Below are 18,423 nucleotides of genomic sequence, written 5' to 3'. Positions count from 1 at the left end.
CTTAGAGTTTAAAGGCCAGGGGAGCACTGAGAAGGGAGGGCCTCAGGGCAGCCCAAGATAGCGGCAGACTGGCTGAGGATGAACAATGGTCACCTGAGCTTATTTTTCCTAAACTAAAATTAACTTAGAGTTAAGAGGGATCTGAAATTTCTGTAATCTAATAATCACCTGTACAGGGGTTCTTAGGATGCACCGAGACCTGGGGGTGATGGCGGAGGCCTAGATTCCAGGATTGGGGGTGGGAGATGGATGAAATAACCTTCACTTGCTGCCCCACCTCCTCCTCGGCATTCACGCAACAACAGTTCATTGAGTACCTACGGTGTGTCAGGCCATGAGCTGGGCACTGAAGACACAGCAGTGAGCAAACCTCTGCACTCATGTTGCTGACATTCTGATGGGAAAGACCCTGGATAAACAAATAAACAGCTGCTTTGCTGTGTTGGTGGAAGCATTTCAGGCAGAGGGTACAGTACCTGAAGAGGCCTGAGGTAGGAGGGTGTATGGAGAGCGGGGTGGTAGGACTCACCAGAGTGCAGGGAGCCTGTGGTCCTCCTGGCTGGTTAGTGGTGCCACCACCCGAAGGGTTCAAAACATCTTCGTGATTCTGTTGGTGTCGCGCCCTATTTAAAAGCCCCCATCGCCCTCTGGGGTTCCCTGGTGGCTCAGGGGTGGCGATGCAGGTTGGACCTCTGGGTTGGGAACATCCCCTGGAGGATGGCATGGCAACCCACTCCAATATTCTTGCTAGGAAGAACCAAGTGGGCTGCAGTCCTTGGGGTCACAAAGAGTCAGACACACTGAAACAACTGAGCACACACAATTATCTCTGCCATCTCTAGGAGAAAACAAAACCCCTTGATAGGATATTCCAGGTCCTTCATGATGCTCCCCACCCCCCCTCATCATTACCTTCACCACACTCTGGCTCAACAACCGCAATAATATTATCACTCATTTATTGAGCACTCTCTGTGGGTCAGGCAATGTGCTGGACACTGGACCTGCATCTCATGGAATCTGCAAGTGGCCCTATGAAGTAGGCTTTGCTATTTGACAGATGAAGAAACTGACCATCTTGGTGCCCAAGATAGTCAGCTAGCAAGTTGGGGGTGGGGGGCTGGGATTGGAATCCAGGCTGTGGACCCCATCCTCCTCGTTACTATGACTCTGCCCCCTGCCCTGAAAAAAATGAAGAGATTGCCTGACACAATCGAGACTCCTGTTTAGATTCAAGTATTACTCTTGTATTTAACCATCTGAAATTCTCTGTGCCGCTTTGGAGCCCTGCAGTTCCGAGTTTGAATCCTGGCTGTGACTGTAGAAAGGTCAGAACTGGGTGGCTGCTGCCATATGAGGACAGAGAGTGGGGAGCATGAGGAAAGCTCCCTGGCAGGTACACACGAGGAACAGTGCCCAGCCTCTGGTCAGTGCTGGCCCCCATCTTGCTCAGTGCTGGCTGCAGGGAGGGCTGGTTTCTCCCTCTCAGAGCCTCAGTTTACCCAGGTACACAGCCAGCGTGGAGCAGTCTGAGCTCCTTGACCTTTTTCATATCACAATCCCCCTTTGACAGTTTAATGAAAGATACGTGCGTGCTAAGTCACTTCGGTCATGTCTGACTTGGTGACCCTGTGGGCTGTAGCCTGCCAAGCTGCTCTGTCCATGGGATTCTACAAGCAAGAATACTGAGTGGGTTGCTGTGCCCTCCTCCTCCAGGGGATCTTCCTGACCCAGGGATTGAACCCTTGTCTCTTACATCTCCTGCATTGGCAGGTGAATTCTTTACTACTAGCGCCACCCAGAAAAAATATAGAGATGAAAAAATTGCATATACTTCTGGTGGGGGTGGGGTGGGGTGGGGTGGGGGTGGGGTGGGGTGGGGTGGGGTGGGCGGTTGGTATCACAGACCCCACCAGGAATCTATATAAACTCCAGGTACACTGGAGTGTGGGACACTGTTTAGGCTCCTGGACTCGGGGGGCAGAGAGTCCCGGATTCAGATACTGGCTCCCCCAGGCACTAACTGGGTGACCTCAGTCTTCTAATGACAAAATCAGTAATTTTACACATCTCACATGCTGTTGAGACATGTGAGCAATTGAGACACTGCAGGAAAGCCAGACCAAGCAAGCTTATCGGGGAGTGGTCAGAAGAAGGGGACTCCCAGTATTTAAGGAAATATTTCTCCATGGGTGGCTCATGGATCACCTGGATCAGAATCCCATGGGGGACTTGTTTAAAATTCACGTTCCCTGACTTCTTGCCCAGGAAATCTAATTCTGCAGGTCTAGGTTGGAGGCTGGAAGTGTGCATTTTAAACCAGTCTCTGCCTCCCAGTTTTGCCAGGAGTTAGTTTGGTAGGCACTATGCTTTTCCCACCTCTTCAGTCCTGGTCCTGGAAAGAGACTAAGTTTCCCGGAGGCTGTGAAGAAAGGAAAACAGGTGCAGGGATGGAGCAAGGGACACCCTGGGTGCCCGCGGCCCCCCCCAGCCCCCTGCCCCCCGCCCCCGTCCGGCTCCAGGGACCGGTAGAACCCGGGGCTACTCCACCCTCTACCCTCCAGTGGGTCTTGGCTTCCCACGGCACTTCAGGCTGCCCGCTGTGTAAGGACTGATGCCCTCCAGGCCAGGCGATACAGGGTGGGGCGAAAGGGCCTCCAGGGAGCAGAAAGGAAAGCGAAACTTCCCACACAGACTTTCGCTTTCGCCGCCTCCGCGCTGTCCAGGTGGCCCCGGAGCGCGATCCCCTGTCGCCCTGGGATCCGGTCACCCGCACGCCCCAGACCTGATCCCCGGAGCACTGCGTTCCCCTATGGCCGGCGACCCCTGGCGGAGGGACGAAGGGAAGGTCTCCGACAGCCGGCGACCCATGGCGGGGGCCGGGGGTCCCCTGCGCCTCCGAGAATGGCTGGTGGCGCAGATCGAGAGCGGGCGCTATGCGGGGCTGCGCTGGGAGGACGCAGGCAAGACCCTCTTCCGCATCCCCTGGAAGCACGCAGCCAAGCAGGGTTACCAGGTGCGGCAGGACGCTGCGCTCTTCAGGGTAAGGGAGTGGGGGCGGGGGTCCCAGGTTTGGTTCCCGGAGGGCTCTGTATGCACACGGTCCCAGCGCCTGGAGCGACCTGATGCGCTGCCACCTCCGGCCACTCGTTCAGCCCTTAACCTCGGCTGTCTCTAGGTTGATGATAATGTTTTCTACATATGGGAGACCCTCCCCTGGGTGCCTGCTATGTCGCTTCAGTGTGTCCAGCTCTTCAGTGTTGTCACCCCATGGACTGTAGCCCACCAGGCCCCTCTGTCCATGGGATTCTCCAGGCAAGAATACTGGAGTGGGCTGTCATGCCGTCCTCCAGGCGATCTTCCCAGACCCAGGGATCAATGCAGGAGTCTCTTATGTCTCCTGCATTGACAGGAGGGTTCTCTACCACTAGCACCACCTGGGAAGCCCACCCTCTTAAAAGAGCATTAGCCAAGCACTGCATGACTTGCACCATCCTCACCCGCTAGGGTACTTCACCCTCTTCCTGGGGAAATTAGATACCACTGCCATGGGTGGAAATTCCCTCCACTTCCCACCCCTAAACTGTTAACCCCAGCAACTTTGGGACATTTTCTGTGCTTCCCAAGCCCAGCCCTTCTCAGGGACCTCCTCCAGGAATGCCTTATCTTTCTTCAGTCACCATTAACTTCCTCCAAACTGTCTCTTTCCCATCAAGGTTTTAACTCAAATCTCTTCCATGAGCAATAAGCAAACAGCCACATCCCAGACCACTGCCACCATCCCAAACACCAAGCTACCTCCAGCTCCTGCTTCTCTGGTCTCCCCTCTACTTTCACAGAGTGTAAAGCATCTAGAAAGGGCCTTCTGATCATCAACGCCCTCACTTATAACCCCTCAGCTCCTCTTCTCCCCACAGCCTGGCTTCTCTTTCTCCTGCTGATGTCTCTAATTGTCTCTAAGAATGCCATTGCTATCATCTTCTTAGACACCCCCCCCCTCAGTTGGTCTGCATCTAGTGGCCCCCTTCTCCTCCTTGAAACAGTCTCCCTTGGTTCCCAGAATCTCTGTGTGCCCACTCCACTCCAACCCTGACCTGTTCTCCTCCTGCCTTCCGGGCCCCTGCTTCTCAGCCTCCATCCCCTCTCCTGCTCTTTCGGTGTTCGCAGCACTCCCTCCTGGGCCTCCCTCCTGGTGTCCCACTCTCCTTACACAGCCTCAGGATGGAGCCCAGTGTTTCCCAGCCTCCCCTCCAAGCCCCAAGCCTGCTAGTCTAGCACTCCCAGATCTCTCAAGCTCAGCACCTCCTCGGTACCACACTTGTCAGCTCCCCGCTGCGAAATTGCTTTTCAAAATGGGAGATAGCATCACCCGCCACCCAGACTGCAGAGCCAGGCACCTGAACCCTGGCTGCTCCCCTCTTTTCCAATCTCATTCTAACCCATCACCAAGGTGTTTGGCTCTTCCTGCAGAACCGCTCTTTCAGCCATCTACTTGGATCCATTCCCACCATCTCTCACCAGGACAACTGAGTGCCCTGCTTTCCCGTCCCTTGGCTCTCCCCTCTGTCCTCCAGAGGGATCACTCTAAATGTAAATGTTGCCTCTGCACTCCCCTCCTCAGATTCCTTCCATGGCTCCCTGTTGCTCCTGTAATTAAGTCCCAACTCCTTACCAGGACCTCAAAGCCCTGCACGAACTGCTCCTCTCTGGCCTCTGTCCATCTCTCCCCACTCCCTCCCCAACTTCAGACCCAGCCAGATAGTTCTTTCACTTTCCAAATGGTTCCTGTGTCTCTCACTGGGAGACCTTTGTACATTCCGTTCCCCCTGCCTGGAACACCCTCTCCACCTTTACCGGCCAACTCCCATCATGCTCAGCATAAACATCCCCTACTGAAGACAAGCCTCCCCTGATGTATTCATTTGTTTAAAGCATTGAGGAAGCTCTGATCCCAAGTCAGCCCTGATCCCTTCTGTTTCCTCCATTGAACAACTTTCCCTATGAATTACAAGTGCCTTGTATGACTCTGCCTCCTCCAGCTGCCCATGGGTTGTGACCCTCAGCGCAGTGCCCGGCTCACAGAAGGAACTCATTGAGTGTCGAACAGGTGGTTACCTGGCCTGTACCTTAAGGCTGTGTGCTGTTCAGAAGTGGGAGATTCTGTGGACTAGCCCTTCCTGTCCCTCTTTGGGGGTGCTTTGATCTATCCTTCAACCCACTAGTGACACACACATGTGACCCCCTGGCTTCACGCCCTCCCGGTACCTCAAAGCCCACAGGATAATGCTTGGCCTTCATAATCCAGCTTCAGTCTGTCTTCTTCCTTAATTCCTCTTTCTCTTTCCCCCAACACATGCAGTAGATCCTCTTTCTTCACAGATAGCATATTGAAAAATTCTCTTACTTGCTGAAATTATGTGTAATCCCCTGATTGATATTCAAGGTACTTTTGCAGTCATTCACAGAATGAAAAAAAAACAAAAAACAAAAAACTGGGTCACCAGTATGCACATTTCCAGCAGAAGCTGAACAAGGTGACAACCCTAGTTTCAGCTCTTCTACTGTCCTTTCACAGGTATTCTTTCACAGACAATCTTTAGTACCACATTTTTGATACTTTTTGTGCTTTCTCTTGGTGATTTCACTGTCTAAAATGACCCCCAAGCCCACACAGTGCTGAAGCTTTGTTAGGACTCCTGAGCACAGGAAGGCTGTGATATGCCTTTTGGAGAAAATACCTGTATAAAGTAAGTTCCTTTCAGATGTTAGTTATAGTGGTGTTGGCCATAAGTTCACTGTTAATGAATCAACAGTTTATATTCAATAAGGTGTCTTTCAACAGAAATACACATAAAACAAGGTTATGTATTGACTAGTTGATAAACAGGATGTATTGACCAGTTGATGTACCAGAGGCTGACAAGGACTTAGCCTTGTATTTCCTTTAGGAGCGATAGTTCAGTGTTCCCTTACTCAGTGTTTCTGTAAATTTTAGGAAACACAAGTACCATGAGTAATGAGAATCAACTGTATACACACCCTCACATACACACATCAGCTCGTCATACCAGGCTGCTCACTGTCCCCTGCGTGCTTCATGCCACGCTTTTGCTCAAGCTGTTACCCTGCCAGGAATATCACTTCACCTGGCAATTTCCTACTCATCCTTTAAGGCCAAATTCAGTCCATCCCACAAATATTTACTGAGCATCTCTTGTGTGCCAAGCACCACTCTGTGTGCTTGGGGGGGCACAGCAATGTTCCCAAAGATCCCTCTCTTAGCTTGGTGATAGCTCCCCGAGCCTCCAGCCCAGGTTACCTTTGAGTTAGAGCATCACGAATATAATGAACACGTTCTGCAGTAAACAAGCGAGGACTGTGTGCCAGCTGCTGTGCTAAGCGTTTTACCCAGACCACTCAGCTTACACCTGCCACAACCACGTGAGATTAGGTATTATTAGCACAGTTTACGGACCGCAAAATCAAGCCTTAAAGGTCTCACCACTGGCAAGAGACACCAACAGGGGAAGTGTGGCTTTTGTCTGGTGTCCCACTAAGCCTGGGATCTCCAAGAGCAATGACTGAGTGCGATTTATCGGTTAAATCACCTCCCACCCCCGTCCACCACTGATTCCTGAATGTGATCAATTCGAGCAAGACATCTCTTGTCTTCCCCTTTGACTTCTCTGCTCCACACTGGCCTTCCTTGAAATCCAGCTCACCCCCATGACCTTTGCCCTCGCTGTTCTTTCTACCTAGAACAGCCTTCCCCTAGTTCTTTGTCAGACTCCTTCCTTCTTTTCAATCAGGCTTCAGCCCAAATGCTGCTTCCTCCAAGAGGCCTTTTCTGATAACCCTCTCTAAAGCAGTCCCTCCTATTTTTTATTTATTTAGTCCCTCTACCATAACAGTCAGGCTTCCCAAGTGCCAAGTTGGAGACAGAGGTTCAGTCCCTGAGTCAGGAAGATCCTCTGGAGAAGGAAATGGCAATCCACTCTAGTATTCTTGCCTGGGGAGTCTCATAGACAGAGGAGCCTGGTGGGCTACAGTGCGCAAGAGTCAGACACGACTGAGCCACTGAACAGCAAACAACAACCATAACAGTCATTCTAATGTGTTTAATGAGTATCTTTGATTTATATGTGTTCTTGCAAAGTGGGCATTGCTGTTTGGTGTGTGTCCTTATGTACATCATCTTGTGTTGTAGGTCTCATTCTGTATCTTACTTTGATTTCAAGTACTTTGGGTCAGCTTTGGGTCAGCTCTGAAGATCCATTCTTGTTCTCTGTCCATCTAATTTGTTCCTAGATGTTGTACAGACTCTACAGTGGGTATCTATTACACACACACACACACACACACACCCATCTACTTCCCCAGGGATGGACACAAATTTGCTTTCTGAACCACAAATAACTCTGCAGTGAATCTGGTCCCCTCATGAGCTTCTGTGAGAATTCCTTGAGAACTGAAATTTCTGGTCACAGGCTATGCTTTTACTTAACTGGACTAGGCATGCCTGAGTACCCTCCAGAAACTCTGCCCCCATTCCACTAACAGTGTCCACATCCCAACCAACTCCTGGCTTAGCCAACTGGCTAAATTTTGTAAGCTTACAGGTGATATCTCATACTTTTATCTGCACTTCTGTGGCACTAATGAGTCACAACATCTCCTATGCTCGTGGGCTACTGGTTTCCTCTTCTGTAAACCACTCATTGGTGTTCTTTGATAAGATTTTTTTTTTCTTTTGGGGTTGTTCTCTGTTTCTTCTTGATTTGCAGGAGTTCCCATATGTTCTAGATCTTATCCCCTTGCTGATTCAGACTTTGCAAATTTTTTGCCTTATGGTTCATGCCCTCAAAATTTTGTTTATGAAACATTATCTGCCCCCTAGAAGATTTCTTCCTACATAATCTCCTATTAGGTTTATGGTTTCACCTTACTTTTGTTTTTTTGGTCATCTGGAGTCCACTTTGTATGGTGCAGTAGGTGCAGATTTTATTTATGGCTCTCCAGGTAGCAGGTCCAGAGAAGGCAATGGCACCCCACTCCAGTACTCTTGCCTGGAAAATCCCATGGATGAAGGAGCCTGGTGGGCTTCAGTCCATGGGGTCGCTAAGAGTCGGACACGACTGAGCAACTTCACTTTCACTTTTCACTTTCATGCATTGGAGAAGGAAATGGCAACCCACTCCAGTGTTCTTGCCTGGAGAATCCCAGAGATGGGGGAGCCTGGTGGGCTGCCATCTATGGGGTGGCAGAGAGTCAGACACGACTGAAGCGACTTAGCAGCAGCAGCAGCAGCTAGCAGATCACTGCCATCATTTTTTGTCCCATTGTATTATTTTTTTATTTCTCACAATCCATAATTTGGAATATAATTATTTCTTTTCAGCTGTTTGCAGCTGCCTTCTCCCATTAGACTTGCATTCCTTGAGAACAGGGATGTCTGTCTTGCTCCCCCTTCAGTCTATAATTTGAGCTTGCTCAAGGAGCAGGAGCTCAAGAAATAAATGTTGGATGGAGGGAGGGAGGAACAGAGGAGCCTAGGGGCAGAGAAAGAGACAGAAGGGTGGAGCCAAGGCAGTCCTCATCACTTTGCATGGCACCAGCCCTGTCTCCCAGGTCATTCCTCCCCTATTCCCCTGCTTATCCTCAGGCCTGGGCCATATACAAGGGCAAGTACCTAGAGGGCATTGACAAGGAGGATCCCTCTACCTGGAAGACACGGCTCCGCTGTGCCCTCAACAAGAGTGCTGACTTCTGTGAAGTACCTGAGCGCAGCCAGCTGGACATCTCCAACCCCTACAAGGTCTACCGGCTCCTGTCTGATGGTGCCCACGACCCAGGTACCATACTGCCCCCTGGAGGTAGAAGCTTAGAATGGCTCTCTAGGCAATAAGGACTCCACCTTGCCCATCTGTAAAATGGGAAAGAGTGAACTTACTGAGCTTAAAATCATGGGCTGGTAAACACAGAAGGATGCTTACAGTTTACCTCCCCATTCCAAAAGGAGGAAACTGAGGCCCAGAGAGAGGCGGGCCTTGCCTGAGATCATGCAGTGAGCTGGGATCATCTCAGACAAGGTTGAAGGGATTCACCTTGGGGCCCAGGAAACCACAGACTATTTCTTGTGCCATCCAGTTACCAGGGCTTGTGCTCCCGGTAAAGAGGAGGGCATTCTTCAGAGCCAGCAGAAGCCCCCTGGAGGAGTGACAGAGCCAGCCTGCAGGACCGAAGAGCAGGTCAGTGTGTCCTTCTAGCCCCTGCAGCCTTGCCAACCCAGTCACCTCGCACCCGTGCCACCCCCGCTACAATCTCCAGTGCATCACCTCATCCTCTCCATCAGGTCTTGGCCATCGTTGTCCCCATCCCTCGATCAGCTCTGCTTCCTGCCTCTACTCCATCTCTGCTATCACTTTCAGTTCCTTCCTTCTATTCTCCTTAACTCCACCATCTCTGTCCCATTGTCTCCATCACCTTCACCTCCATCCCTCATGTGCATCAATCCTATTTTCTCCCATTTCACCCCCTCTCCTCTGTTATCACTGGGTCTATCAGTATGTCCCCACTCATGCCACCAAATCTAGTTCCCTTGTATTCCCTTCACCTTCATCACTTCTAGCTCTCTATCATCTCCCATCATCTCTGTCTCCATCACTGTCTGCATCAGTCTTACTCCACCTGACACATCTCCTTCACTTATGGTCCATTGCTCCATCCCATCACCCTATTAGCCTGGTTCATCCCACTGTCCCCAGTGCCCCATTCCATCCATCGCTCTGTGCCCCCCATCTCTGTCACTCCATCTCCTAATTCAGTCCTAGCACTTCTCTCCCTACCACAATGAATTTCATCTCTGACCCCAGTATCTCCAAAAACCTCATCAACTCTCTTTACCTCTGTGGGGAAAAAGAGTCTTCAGCTCTGAAACCTCAAAGTCCCTATTAACCCCAGCTGCCCTCCATTCTGCCCAGACCTCCATCTGCCCCAGTGCAGACTGTCTGGGAACTCCTGTGGCCCACAGGTCTTATCTCCTACCCTTACCACCCTTCTTCCCAATGCTCAGGATGGATCCGGATTAGTCACAGAGGATAAAGACAAGGAGCAGCCCTCCAGGCTAGCCCAGCAGAACTTCCTGCTCCCAAGCCCTTTGGCTGACCACAGTAAGGACTGGGTCTCCTCACCCAACCCTGCCCCCTCCCTGGCCTCTTCTGTGACCTTGATATAGGGGTAAAGGCACCCAGGGTGAGACAATGCCTTATTGCTTCCTCTCCTTCCCCAGGCTACCAGGCACAGAATCCCGTCCACCCCTGGAGCCCTTTGCCATCTGAGGATTTCAGCAACCCTGGTAAGGAACTGGAAGGCCCTCTCCTCTGACCACTGTGCAGAACTGAGGAGGGCCTAGGATTGAAGCCAAATAGCCTCTGTCTCCCACCCAAAACACCCATGCAGACTCCAGATAACAAGAGCGAACATTTGTTGAGGGCTTAGCTTATGCCAGGCATCCTTCTAAGTCTCCCCACAGCCCTGTAAGATAGATACTGCCATTCCTGGCATTTTACAGATGCAGAAGCCAGACACAGAGATTAAGAACCCTGCCCAAGGCCACACAGTAACCTTGGGAAAGTTACTAAGACGCCACAGTTCCTAAGTGGCAGTGAGAGATTAGAATCCAAGGGCCTGGCTGCAGAGCCCACAGCCCTAACCACTGAGCATACTGCTAACTGGAGCCTGCTGTTTTGTTGTTGTTGCTATTATTATTATTTCTTCCAGCACTAAAATCCTTGCTGGGAAGAAGCTCCTAGAATTCCAAAAACTGGGGCTAGGAGGGCAGCAGTATCATGCCCCCATTGTACTGATGGCTCCAAACTCTGATTTTGAAGCTCAACTACCAGTTCCATCCTGGTAGTTCCAAGTATGTATCCGTTGAAAGTAGTTATACTGGAAGCTGTAATTATATACTACCACCACCACTACTGCTAGAATTATTACCACTTAACGGGAGAGAGTGTCAAAAATTCCTGAGGTGGGGGCCGGGAGGACCGCTGGGTCCCCTGCCCGGTTGTGTGGATGGAGAGGGAGCCAGCGCCCGCTCCCTTTCCCGCAGATTGCTGGCTGCACGTGCGCCTCTTCTACCGCGCGGAGCTGGTGCGCGAAGCCACAGCGCTGGCGGCTGAGGGCTGCAGCCTGAGCCCGCGCGCGGCCACCGCGGCCGCCGAGCGACTCCTGGGGCCGCCGCCGAGGGTCGCGCAGGTTCGCTTCCCGGAGCCGCCGGCCAGCGCCCACGTGCTGCGGCGCCTGCTGCCCCACCTGGAGCGCGGCGTGCTGCTGTGGGTGGCGCCCGAGGGCGTCTTCGCCAAGCGCCTCTGCCAGGGCCGCGTGTACTGGCGCGGCCCGCTTGCCCCGCACCGCGCGCAGCCCAACAAACTGGAGCGCGAGCGCACCTGCCAGCTGCTCGACACGCGCCGCTTCCTCGCGGGTAAGAGCGCGACAGCCGGGCCATGGGTTTGAGAATTCTGGGCCTGGGATGGGCCTGGAAACAAAGGACATGACACAGAAACACCGGGAGTGGGAACGAATACGGACATGAGCCTGTAGGAGGTGGAGGTGTAGGCTTGTGGCAGGCTTGGGACTTTGGGTGTGGGACAGAAACCTAGGACTTGGGCACGTGTTGTCTTAGGGCATTAAGCATAAGGTGGGCATTGGGGCACTGGGCACAAGATAGGCATAGGTGAGTGGCAGTGGGCATGATAGTGAGCCTAGGGCACAAGGCACAGGGCCTGAGAATTAGAAGTGAGACATGAGACAGGCATAGGGATGTGGAAGTGGGCCTGGGCACGTGGGGGATGTGGATTTACAGGACATGGTCAGGGGATATGAGCACAAAGTGGGCACCAGATGGGATCCCCCGACCCCAGACCCCACCATCTTGGTGCCCATAGAACTGCGAGCCCACCTACAAGATGGTTGCCCGGAGCCCGAATACCAGATCCGGCTGTGCTTTGGTGAGGAGTACCCGGGGCCCCCGGACCAGCCCGAGGAGCGGCTCATTATGGCCCATGTGAGTCACTTTCCGCTCCATCGGAGAACCACCCCCCACCCAGCCCCTCTAAATAGCCTCTCACTGCTCCCTCCAGTCCCAGCTCTACCCCTGACCTGCCATATGACCTCTGATCTGGAAGACCTCCTGTGTGAAAATGCACGTGGAAATGGGTTGTCACTCCCCGCCCCCCAACAAAGTGGGTGGGTAAGGAGAAGGTTGGCTCATTCCTCCACCTCACTCCCACCCCGCAGGTGGAGCCAGTCTTCGCCAGGGAGCTCCTCCTGCACTCGAAGATCCACGGCCAGGTGCCCGGGTGGCAGGTTCCCAGCCTAGCATCCCTGACAGCATCAATCACCTGCTGACACAGCTGAGTCAGCCCTAAGCGGCTTCTTCCTCCTACCATACCCGCTAAAGCAACTCCCCACAGGGTATAGATCCCACCCTAGTCCTGCACCAACTGAGCCAGGGGATTTAAGATAGGTTGGGACAGTGGAAGCCAGTCACGGCCTTCAACCACTCAGCCACCAAGCTGGAGCCTGGGAACCAGGCACAGAGATAGACAGCTAGACCTGAGGCATCAGGCTTGGAAATCAAACTCAATCTTGAGGCTCCAGAAATAACAATTAGGACAGAAACAAGGCTTGATCTTTTTGTTAAGAGTCGGACATGCCTACACTGGTTTACCTAAAAGTGAAAAGTGAAAGTGAAGTCGCTCAGTCGTGTCCAACTCTTTGCGACCCCATGGACTGTTGCCTACCAGGCTCCTCTGTCCAGGGGATTTTCCAGGCAAGAATACTGGAGTGGGTTGCCATTTCCTTCTCCAGGAGATCTTCCCAACCCAGGGATTGAACCCGGGTCTCCCACATTGTAAGCAGACGCTTTACCATCTGAGCCACCAGGGAAGTACCTAAAGTGGACTCTAACTGCACTTGATCCATTATAAAGTTTGCTTAAAGCTGAGTTTACTGGGAGTTCCCTGGTGCTCCAGTGGTTAGGACTCTGCACTTCCACTACTAGGGGCCCAGGTTGGAGGGATCCCTTGTGGGGGAACTAAGATCTTGCAAGCCCCACAGCCTGGCCAAAAAAAAGGAGCGAGGGCTGAGTTTACTAATAATTAGACCCTCGGTATGGTTTAGACTGAAGCCCAACCAGTAACAGAACTGTCCCACTTCTGAGGGGTTCTGAGTTTCCAGACCCTCCTTCCACCTGCCACAAGTCTCTCTTCTTTGGAGGGGGTAAGAAGTAGTGGGGGTCAGGGCTCCCAAAACAGAGGACTTGACCTGAACCTGGGGCTTTGAATGCTAACCACTAGACCGCCACCTGTAGATACTGACTTTGGAGAAACCGAGGCAGGCCTAGGATAGGAACCTAAGTGGGAGCCAGGAGTCTATCCCATCCCCAAGCCCCACCAATTTTTGCAAAATGTGAGTTGTAGGGAGTCCGTGAGAATGGTGGAGGGAGGGAACCCCCTCCACCATGAAGGCAGTGACCCTGCCTTGTCAGTTAAGTCACTGTTTTCTACCCCAGATATCAGACCTTTTACCTTTTCTGATTTCTGACTTTATTTATAGGAGTTCTCCTACAGATGGCAATGTAATAAATTTTTCAGTGATATATAAATAAGCCACTTTTACAGAGGAGAAACTCTGTGACTCCGCAAAGGACAGAAGTCAGTCAAATCACTGTTTTTAAAATTCATTCAACAAATGTTTATTGAGCACCTACTCCATTTCAGGCAAATGCTGCACACTGGGGATAGAGCAAACCATGGTCCCTATTCCCTTGGGGGTCACAAACCTGTTCCCAGTGGTGACCCAGTAACTGTCCTCTACCCCTGCCCCTCACAGAAGGAGTAGTATATTAAGGAGTTCCAGACTTCTGAGTTGAAATCACAGCTTTGGTCTCTCACTAGGTGTCAGGCAAGTCACTTAACTTCTCTGAGCCTCAGATTCCTCATCTACTCAAAAGAACCTATGAGGGCCTCTGGAGCAGAGTTGGTCTGAGAAGTAACTGTCGAGAGGGGAGGGGAGCTGGCCTGGCATGTCAGTGGCGCACAGGAGGTGCCGGCTGACTTGGTTGCTTGGGGCTGGGAGAGCACGGTGGAGGTTGCTTCATCCTTCACAAGCCTTGACTGTCCTGGGCTTCACTGTACCCCCAGCCTAAGGCTGCAGCTATCAGAGAAACTCAGCTCAAGGTGACAGTCCTTGTCATGCCCAAACCCTTACTCGGTGCCAGGCTCTAAAAGAGCACTGGAATCTGTGTAAGCTTTGCCACCGCCTGGACAACTGCAGAGTCATCAGCTCCATTTTAGAGATGGGAAACTGAGGCTCTGCCAGAGAATTGGTTGAGAGCCTCTTGGAAGGGGGATGTCTCTGGCCTGAGGTCTGTCCTCCCCATTCTAGTCACTAGAGGGCGCCAGCGCCCAGCAAGCCGGGTTTGGGCTGGCTCTCATGACCACCCCAGGTGCCCACGTCTTGCAGACCCCAGTGCTAGAAGGGCAGGGAACAGTGTGACCCCGAGTGCTCTGCACTTCGGGGAGGAGAAAGAGAATCACGGGCCTGGGAAGAGGAGGAAAGGAGAAAGAGGAAACCAGAGGTGGGGATTCAAGAGGCCCTGAGGCTCTTCTCACAAAGCTCCCTGTGCTTGAGCTCACAGATCCTACCTCTCCTCTCTCCTGAGAGTGTGTGTGTGTGTGTGTGTGTGTGTGTCTCCCTCGTCCTATCTTTGTGGATTTCTTTCTTTCTCTTGTTCAGTGATTCTTTTTCTGTGCTCTGTGCACGTGTGCACGTGCGCACGTGTATGGGGCTGGCTCTCAGTGTCTCCCCTTTTGCTGTCTACTTGCTGTCTCTTGTCTCTGCCTCTGTCTCCTGTGTGTTCCTGTCTCCCTATTATGTCCCCACCTCTCTTCGTCTCTGTCCTTCCTTTCTTCATTCTCTCTATCTCTGCCTTGATCTCTTTTTATTTGTCTCTGTCTCGCCCAGTTGCACATCCCATCCGTCCTCAACCACCACCACCAGGCAGCACATGTGGGCTGAGGGTCTCAGTCCCTTCCCTCCCATGTCTCCTCACCCTGGGCAGCTGCTCACAGCTTCCCAATCCTGGCCTCTCCTGCCCGCCCCTCTTGGGCCTGGGGGGAGGGGAGCGCGGGAGGAAGGGAGGGCAGCCTGGCGGGCCCACCCCTTTTTGCCTTTCCAGGCTGGGAGGCTGGGCCAGTGGGCCTTTTAACCAGCCTGGGCAGGCTGTGCCGGACACCAGCCCTGGACACCGTGCCTGGCCTCTGCGGTTCCGGCAGCCCGGCCAGCCCGGCCAGCCCGGCCAGCATGCAGCAGCCACCCCCACCCGGGCCCCTGGCCCCTGCGGCCGAGCCAACCAAGCCTCCTTACAGCTACATCGCCCTGATCGCCATGGCCATCCAGAACTCTCCAGGGCAGCGGGCCACACTCAGCGGCATCTACCGCTACATCATGGGCCGCTTCGCCTTCTACCGCCACAACCGGCCGGGATGGCAGAACAGTATCCGCCACAACCTGTCACTCAACGAATGCTTTGTCAAGGTGCCCCGCGATGACCGCAAGCCGGGCAAGGGCAGCTACTGGACGCTGGACCCCGACTGCCATGACATGTTTGAGCATGGCAGCTTTCTGCGCCGCCGCCGGCGCTTCACCCGACGGGCAGGTGCTGAGGGCACCAAGGGCCCCACCAAAGCGCGCCGTGGACCCCTCCGAGCCACCAGCCAGGACCCAGGAGCCCCTGACGTCGCAGCTAGCAGACAGTGCCCATTCCCGCCGGAGCCACTGGAACCCAAGGGCCTAAGCTATGGGGGTCTGGTGGGGGCCTTGCCAGCCAGCATGTGCCCGGCCACCACCAATGCCAGGCCTCAGACACCCTCAGAGGCCAAGGAGATGCCCACTCCCAAGGCTGCAGGCCCAGGGGAGCTCCCTGTGGCCACCTCGTCTTCCTCGTGCCCTGCTTTTGGCTTTCCCACCAGCTTCTCTGAGGCTGAGGGGTTTAGCAAGGCCCCTGCACCCATCTTGACCCCCGAGGCCACCATCGGGAGCAGCTACCAGTGCCGGCTGCAGGCGCTGAATTTCTGCATGGGGACTGACCCAGGACTGGAGCACCTCTTGGCCTCAGCAGCCCCCTCCCCTGCACCATCCACCCCTCCAGCCTCCCTCCGGGCCCCGCTGCCCCTGCCAGCTGACCCCAAGGAACCCTGGGTTGCAGGCAGCTTCCCTGTCCAGGGAAGCTCCAGCTACCCACTGGGGCTGACCCCCTGCCTGTACCGGACGCCAGGAATGTTCTTCTTTGAGTGAAGGCCAGCCGGCCTCAGGCCGTCCCTGCATAGCCCCTGCCAACTACGCCCTCCAGGTTGAGCCTGACTCTGGGATCTGGGGAGCTCTCAAAGGATGCGGGCCTGGCAAGCTCACGACAGCTGGGACAGGAAGCCAAGATTGCAGCGGTGAACACTCAGCCAGCCCTAGGGCCTCTGGACAGACTTGGGGGTGAGGGGAAGCAGGGCCCCCTGGGGATTTACTCTGTGGCTCTCAGGGCCAATAAAGCCAGTGTGATGATGAGGGTCAGTCTGCTGGATGGTTGGCAGCTGAATACCAGGACGCCTGGTTCCATGTAGAGTGGGTGTGGTTGTGGGGTTGAATGGCAGGGGCAGGGGACCCCGGATATAAATGTCCCACATGAGGCTCTCTACTGCTGGGGACTTTCTCAGGGGGTTTCCCAGGAAGGCAGAGGAAAGGGGAGCAGGGAGTGGGAGAGAGAGAGAGGAGGGATGTAATCAGGAGAGATGCCCAGCAGGGTTGGGGCTGGGCGGCACTGGGTGGCTGACCCTCCAGCCCCAAAGTCTGTGACTTGGCTCCCTCATGATGAGCAGCCACAATACCTGTGACCATTTGTGGTCTTTATCCTGTCCTGGGCTCATATATATCTTCTCATATATATATCTATCTATCTGTGTGGTACAGAATGTTATCCCCATTTTACAGTGGTGGAAACTTGAGGCTTAAAGAATTCGGGGCTCACTAGCTCTGGCTCCAAATGGAAAATGAGTGGCAGAGAAGAAATCCAAACCAGGTCTGTGTGGTTCTACCTGCCCCGCCCCCCCACAACCAATCCTAACTTGCAGTTTGAGTGAGGCTGCAGGCTGGCACATAGGGTGACCCCCCTCAGGGGGAGGGGGGCATTTTTTGAAGCCTGGCATGCCAGGTCTAAAAAGCCACCCCTCACCCCTAACACAGACAGGGAGCCCAAGGCTCAAAAGGCAGGCACACTTCCCTTGTCTGGATTTCCCACGTGACTGGGAGACCTCCCTGAGCCAACACCTCTCTGAAGTCTCCTGGTGTCTCTTTAAGAAAACATTTCCCTCTTGGTGGGAGGGGGTGGCTATCTAGGGTACAGCTCAGAAGAGACTGAGCCCTGACCTTTGACCTTCTTCAGCTGCCCCCTTGGGTGGAAGCAGGAGAAGTGGGTATATTCATGTCCCCCATCAGAGGAACAGACTTAGGGACCTGAAACCTCTGTTCCCACACCCTCCAACACCAGGCTTGCTGAAGCAGATGCCTTTCTTCCGGGACCTCAGTCCCCTGTCTGGATCATGGGTGTAGGGAGAGAAGACAGGAGCCAAGGATTCTTTGCTGGAGGCTCTTGGGTCCCACAAAATGATACCCAAGAGGCTAGAGACCCCTTCATCAGGCAGGCAGCCCAGTTCCCTCCAGAAACCCCCCTCTCGGGCAGGCGGCCACGCTGGCTTCAGTCTCTGTGGCTCCCTCCTCCCTCGGCCAGTCCCCTGAGGCCTGGGAGGAAGCGAGCCCGGCTGGACGGCCCCAGCTGTCTGGTTCCCACAGACTCCAGAGCTGGGGTGGAGGGGGGACCTGCAGGGTAGGGGGCTCTGTGGGGCCACAAGGGGGTGGAAAAATGCCTGGCCAGTATGAGGACCCTCCCCACCGTGTGTGCTGGGCCCCAGCCTGGAACCCATGGAGCAGCAGGGGGACGTCCTGTCCCGTTCGGGCGGCCTTGTGGCTGAAAGGGGACAGGGTATGACTCAGGGTGTATGTGTGAGAGAGAGGAGACAGAGAGATGCTCAGAGACAGGGACAGATTCAGGGCGCGGGGGTCCTATCTCAGCTGGATCAGAGAAAGAGGCCGCTGCCGGGCGCTGTTCCCTGTGGTGCATTCCTGTGGAGACCTGGTGACCCCAGTCCCTTCCCAGCCTGTGTCCTGGAGCTAGTAGGAGGATGGGGAGGCCGGCCCAATGGGAGGAGAGCCCAAGCCTCGGCATCCTGCTCCACCCACCCCTGGAGGAGGTTTAGCATCTAACTGGGTTGGGGGTTTGGGGAGAAGAAACTGCACCCCTGCCCCCAGTTT

At 53.9% G+C, this 18,423-nt stretch overlaps 2 protein-coding genes across 4 annotated transcripts; both read left to right on the top strand.

Moving 5' to 3' along the window:
* The first annotated feature begins 2,724 nt into the window (after positions 1 to 2,724).
* On the top strand, positions 2,725 to 16,623 carry LOC618409 (interferon regulatory factor 4). Of its 3 annotated transcripts, XM_059893010.1 has the most exons (8): positions 2,725 to 3,043; positions 8,663 to 8,852; positions 9,148 to 9,248; positions 10,073 to 10,169; positions 10,289 to 10,354; positions 11,114 to 11,485; positions 11,949 to 12,067; positions 12,301 to 16,623. In XM_059893010.1, the coding sequence occupies exons 1-8, from the start codon at positions 2,813 to 2,815 to the stop codon at positions 12,409 to 12,411; spliced, it is 1,287 nt and encodes a 428-aa protein (XP_059748993.1). In that variant the 5' UTR covers positions 2,725 to 2,812; the 3' UTR covers positions 12,412 to 16,623. The 3 variants fall into 3 exon arrangements, with proteins under 3 accessions (XP_059748993.1, XP_059748992.1, XP_059748994.1); XM_059893009.1 differs by having other exon boundaries at positions 2,725 to 3,016; positions 11,949 to 15,030; XM_059893011.1 differs by lacking the exon at positions 11,114 to 11,485 and having other exon boundaries at positions 11,949 to 15,030.
* FOXS1 (forkhead box S1) lies at positions 15,315 to 16,623 on the top strand. Its single transcript, NM_001099716.1, is given in 1 exon segment — positions 15,315 to 16,623. A coding segment is annotated over 1 exon segment (993 nt). The 5' UTR covers positions 15,315 to 15,369; the 3' UTR covers positions 16,363 to 16,623.
* Positions 16,624 to 18,423: the final 1,800 nt, after the last annotated feature.

This window comes from Bos taurus, chromosome 13, assembly GCF_002263795.3.
Source record: "Bos taurus isolate L1 Dominette 01449 registration number 42190680 breed Hereford chromosome 13, ARS-UCD2.0, whole genome shotgun sequence".
Taxonomy (NCBI): Eukaryota; Metazoa; Chordata; class Mammalia; order Artiodactyla; family Bovidae; genus Bos; species Bos taurus.
Note: the sequence above shows the minus strand (reverse complement) of the source record. Positions and strands in the feature narration are given on the sequence as shown.

What these genes read in the sequence shown, in the direction of transcription:
- LOC618409 (XM_059893009.1), top strand. Translation starts at nt 2,813, where the DNA reads ATGGCCGGCGACCCCTGGCGGAGGGACGAAGGGAAGGTCTCCGACAGC. An exon ending in CCTGCAGGACCGAAGAGCAG is followed by an intron (nt 9,249 to 10,072) that starts GTCAGTGTGTCC and finishes CCCAATGCTCAG; the next exon opens with GATGGATCCGGATTAGTCAC. An exon ending in CACGCGCCGCTTCCTCGCGG is followed by an intron (nt 11,486 to 11,948) that starts GTAAGAGCGCGA and finishes TGGTGCCCATAG; the next exon opens with AACTGCGAGCCCACCTACAA.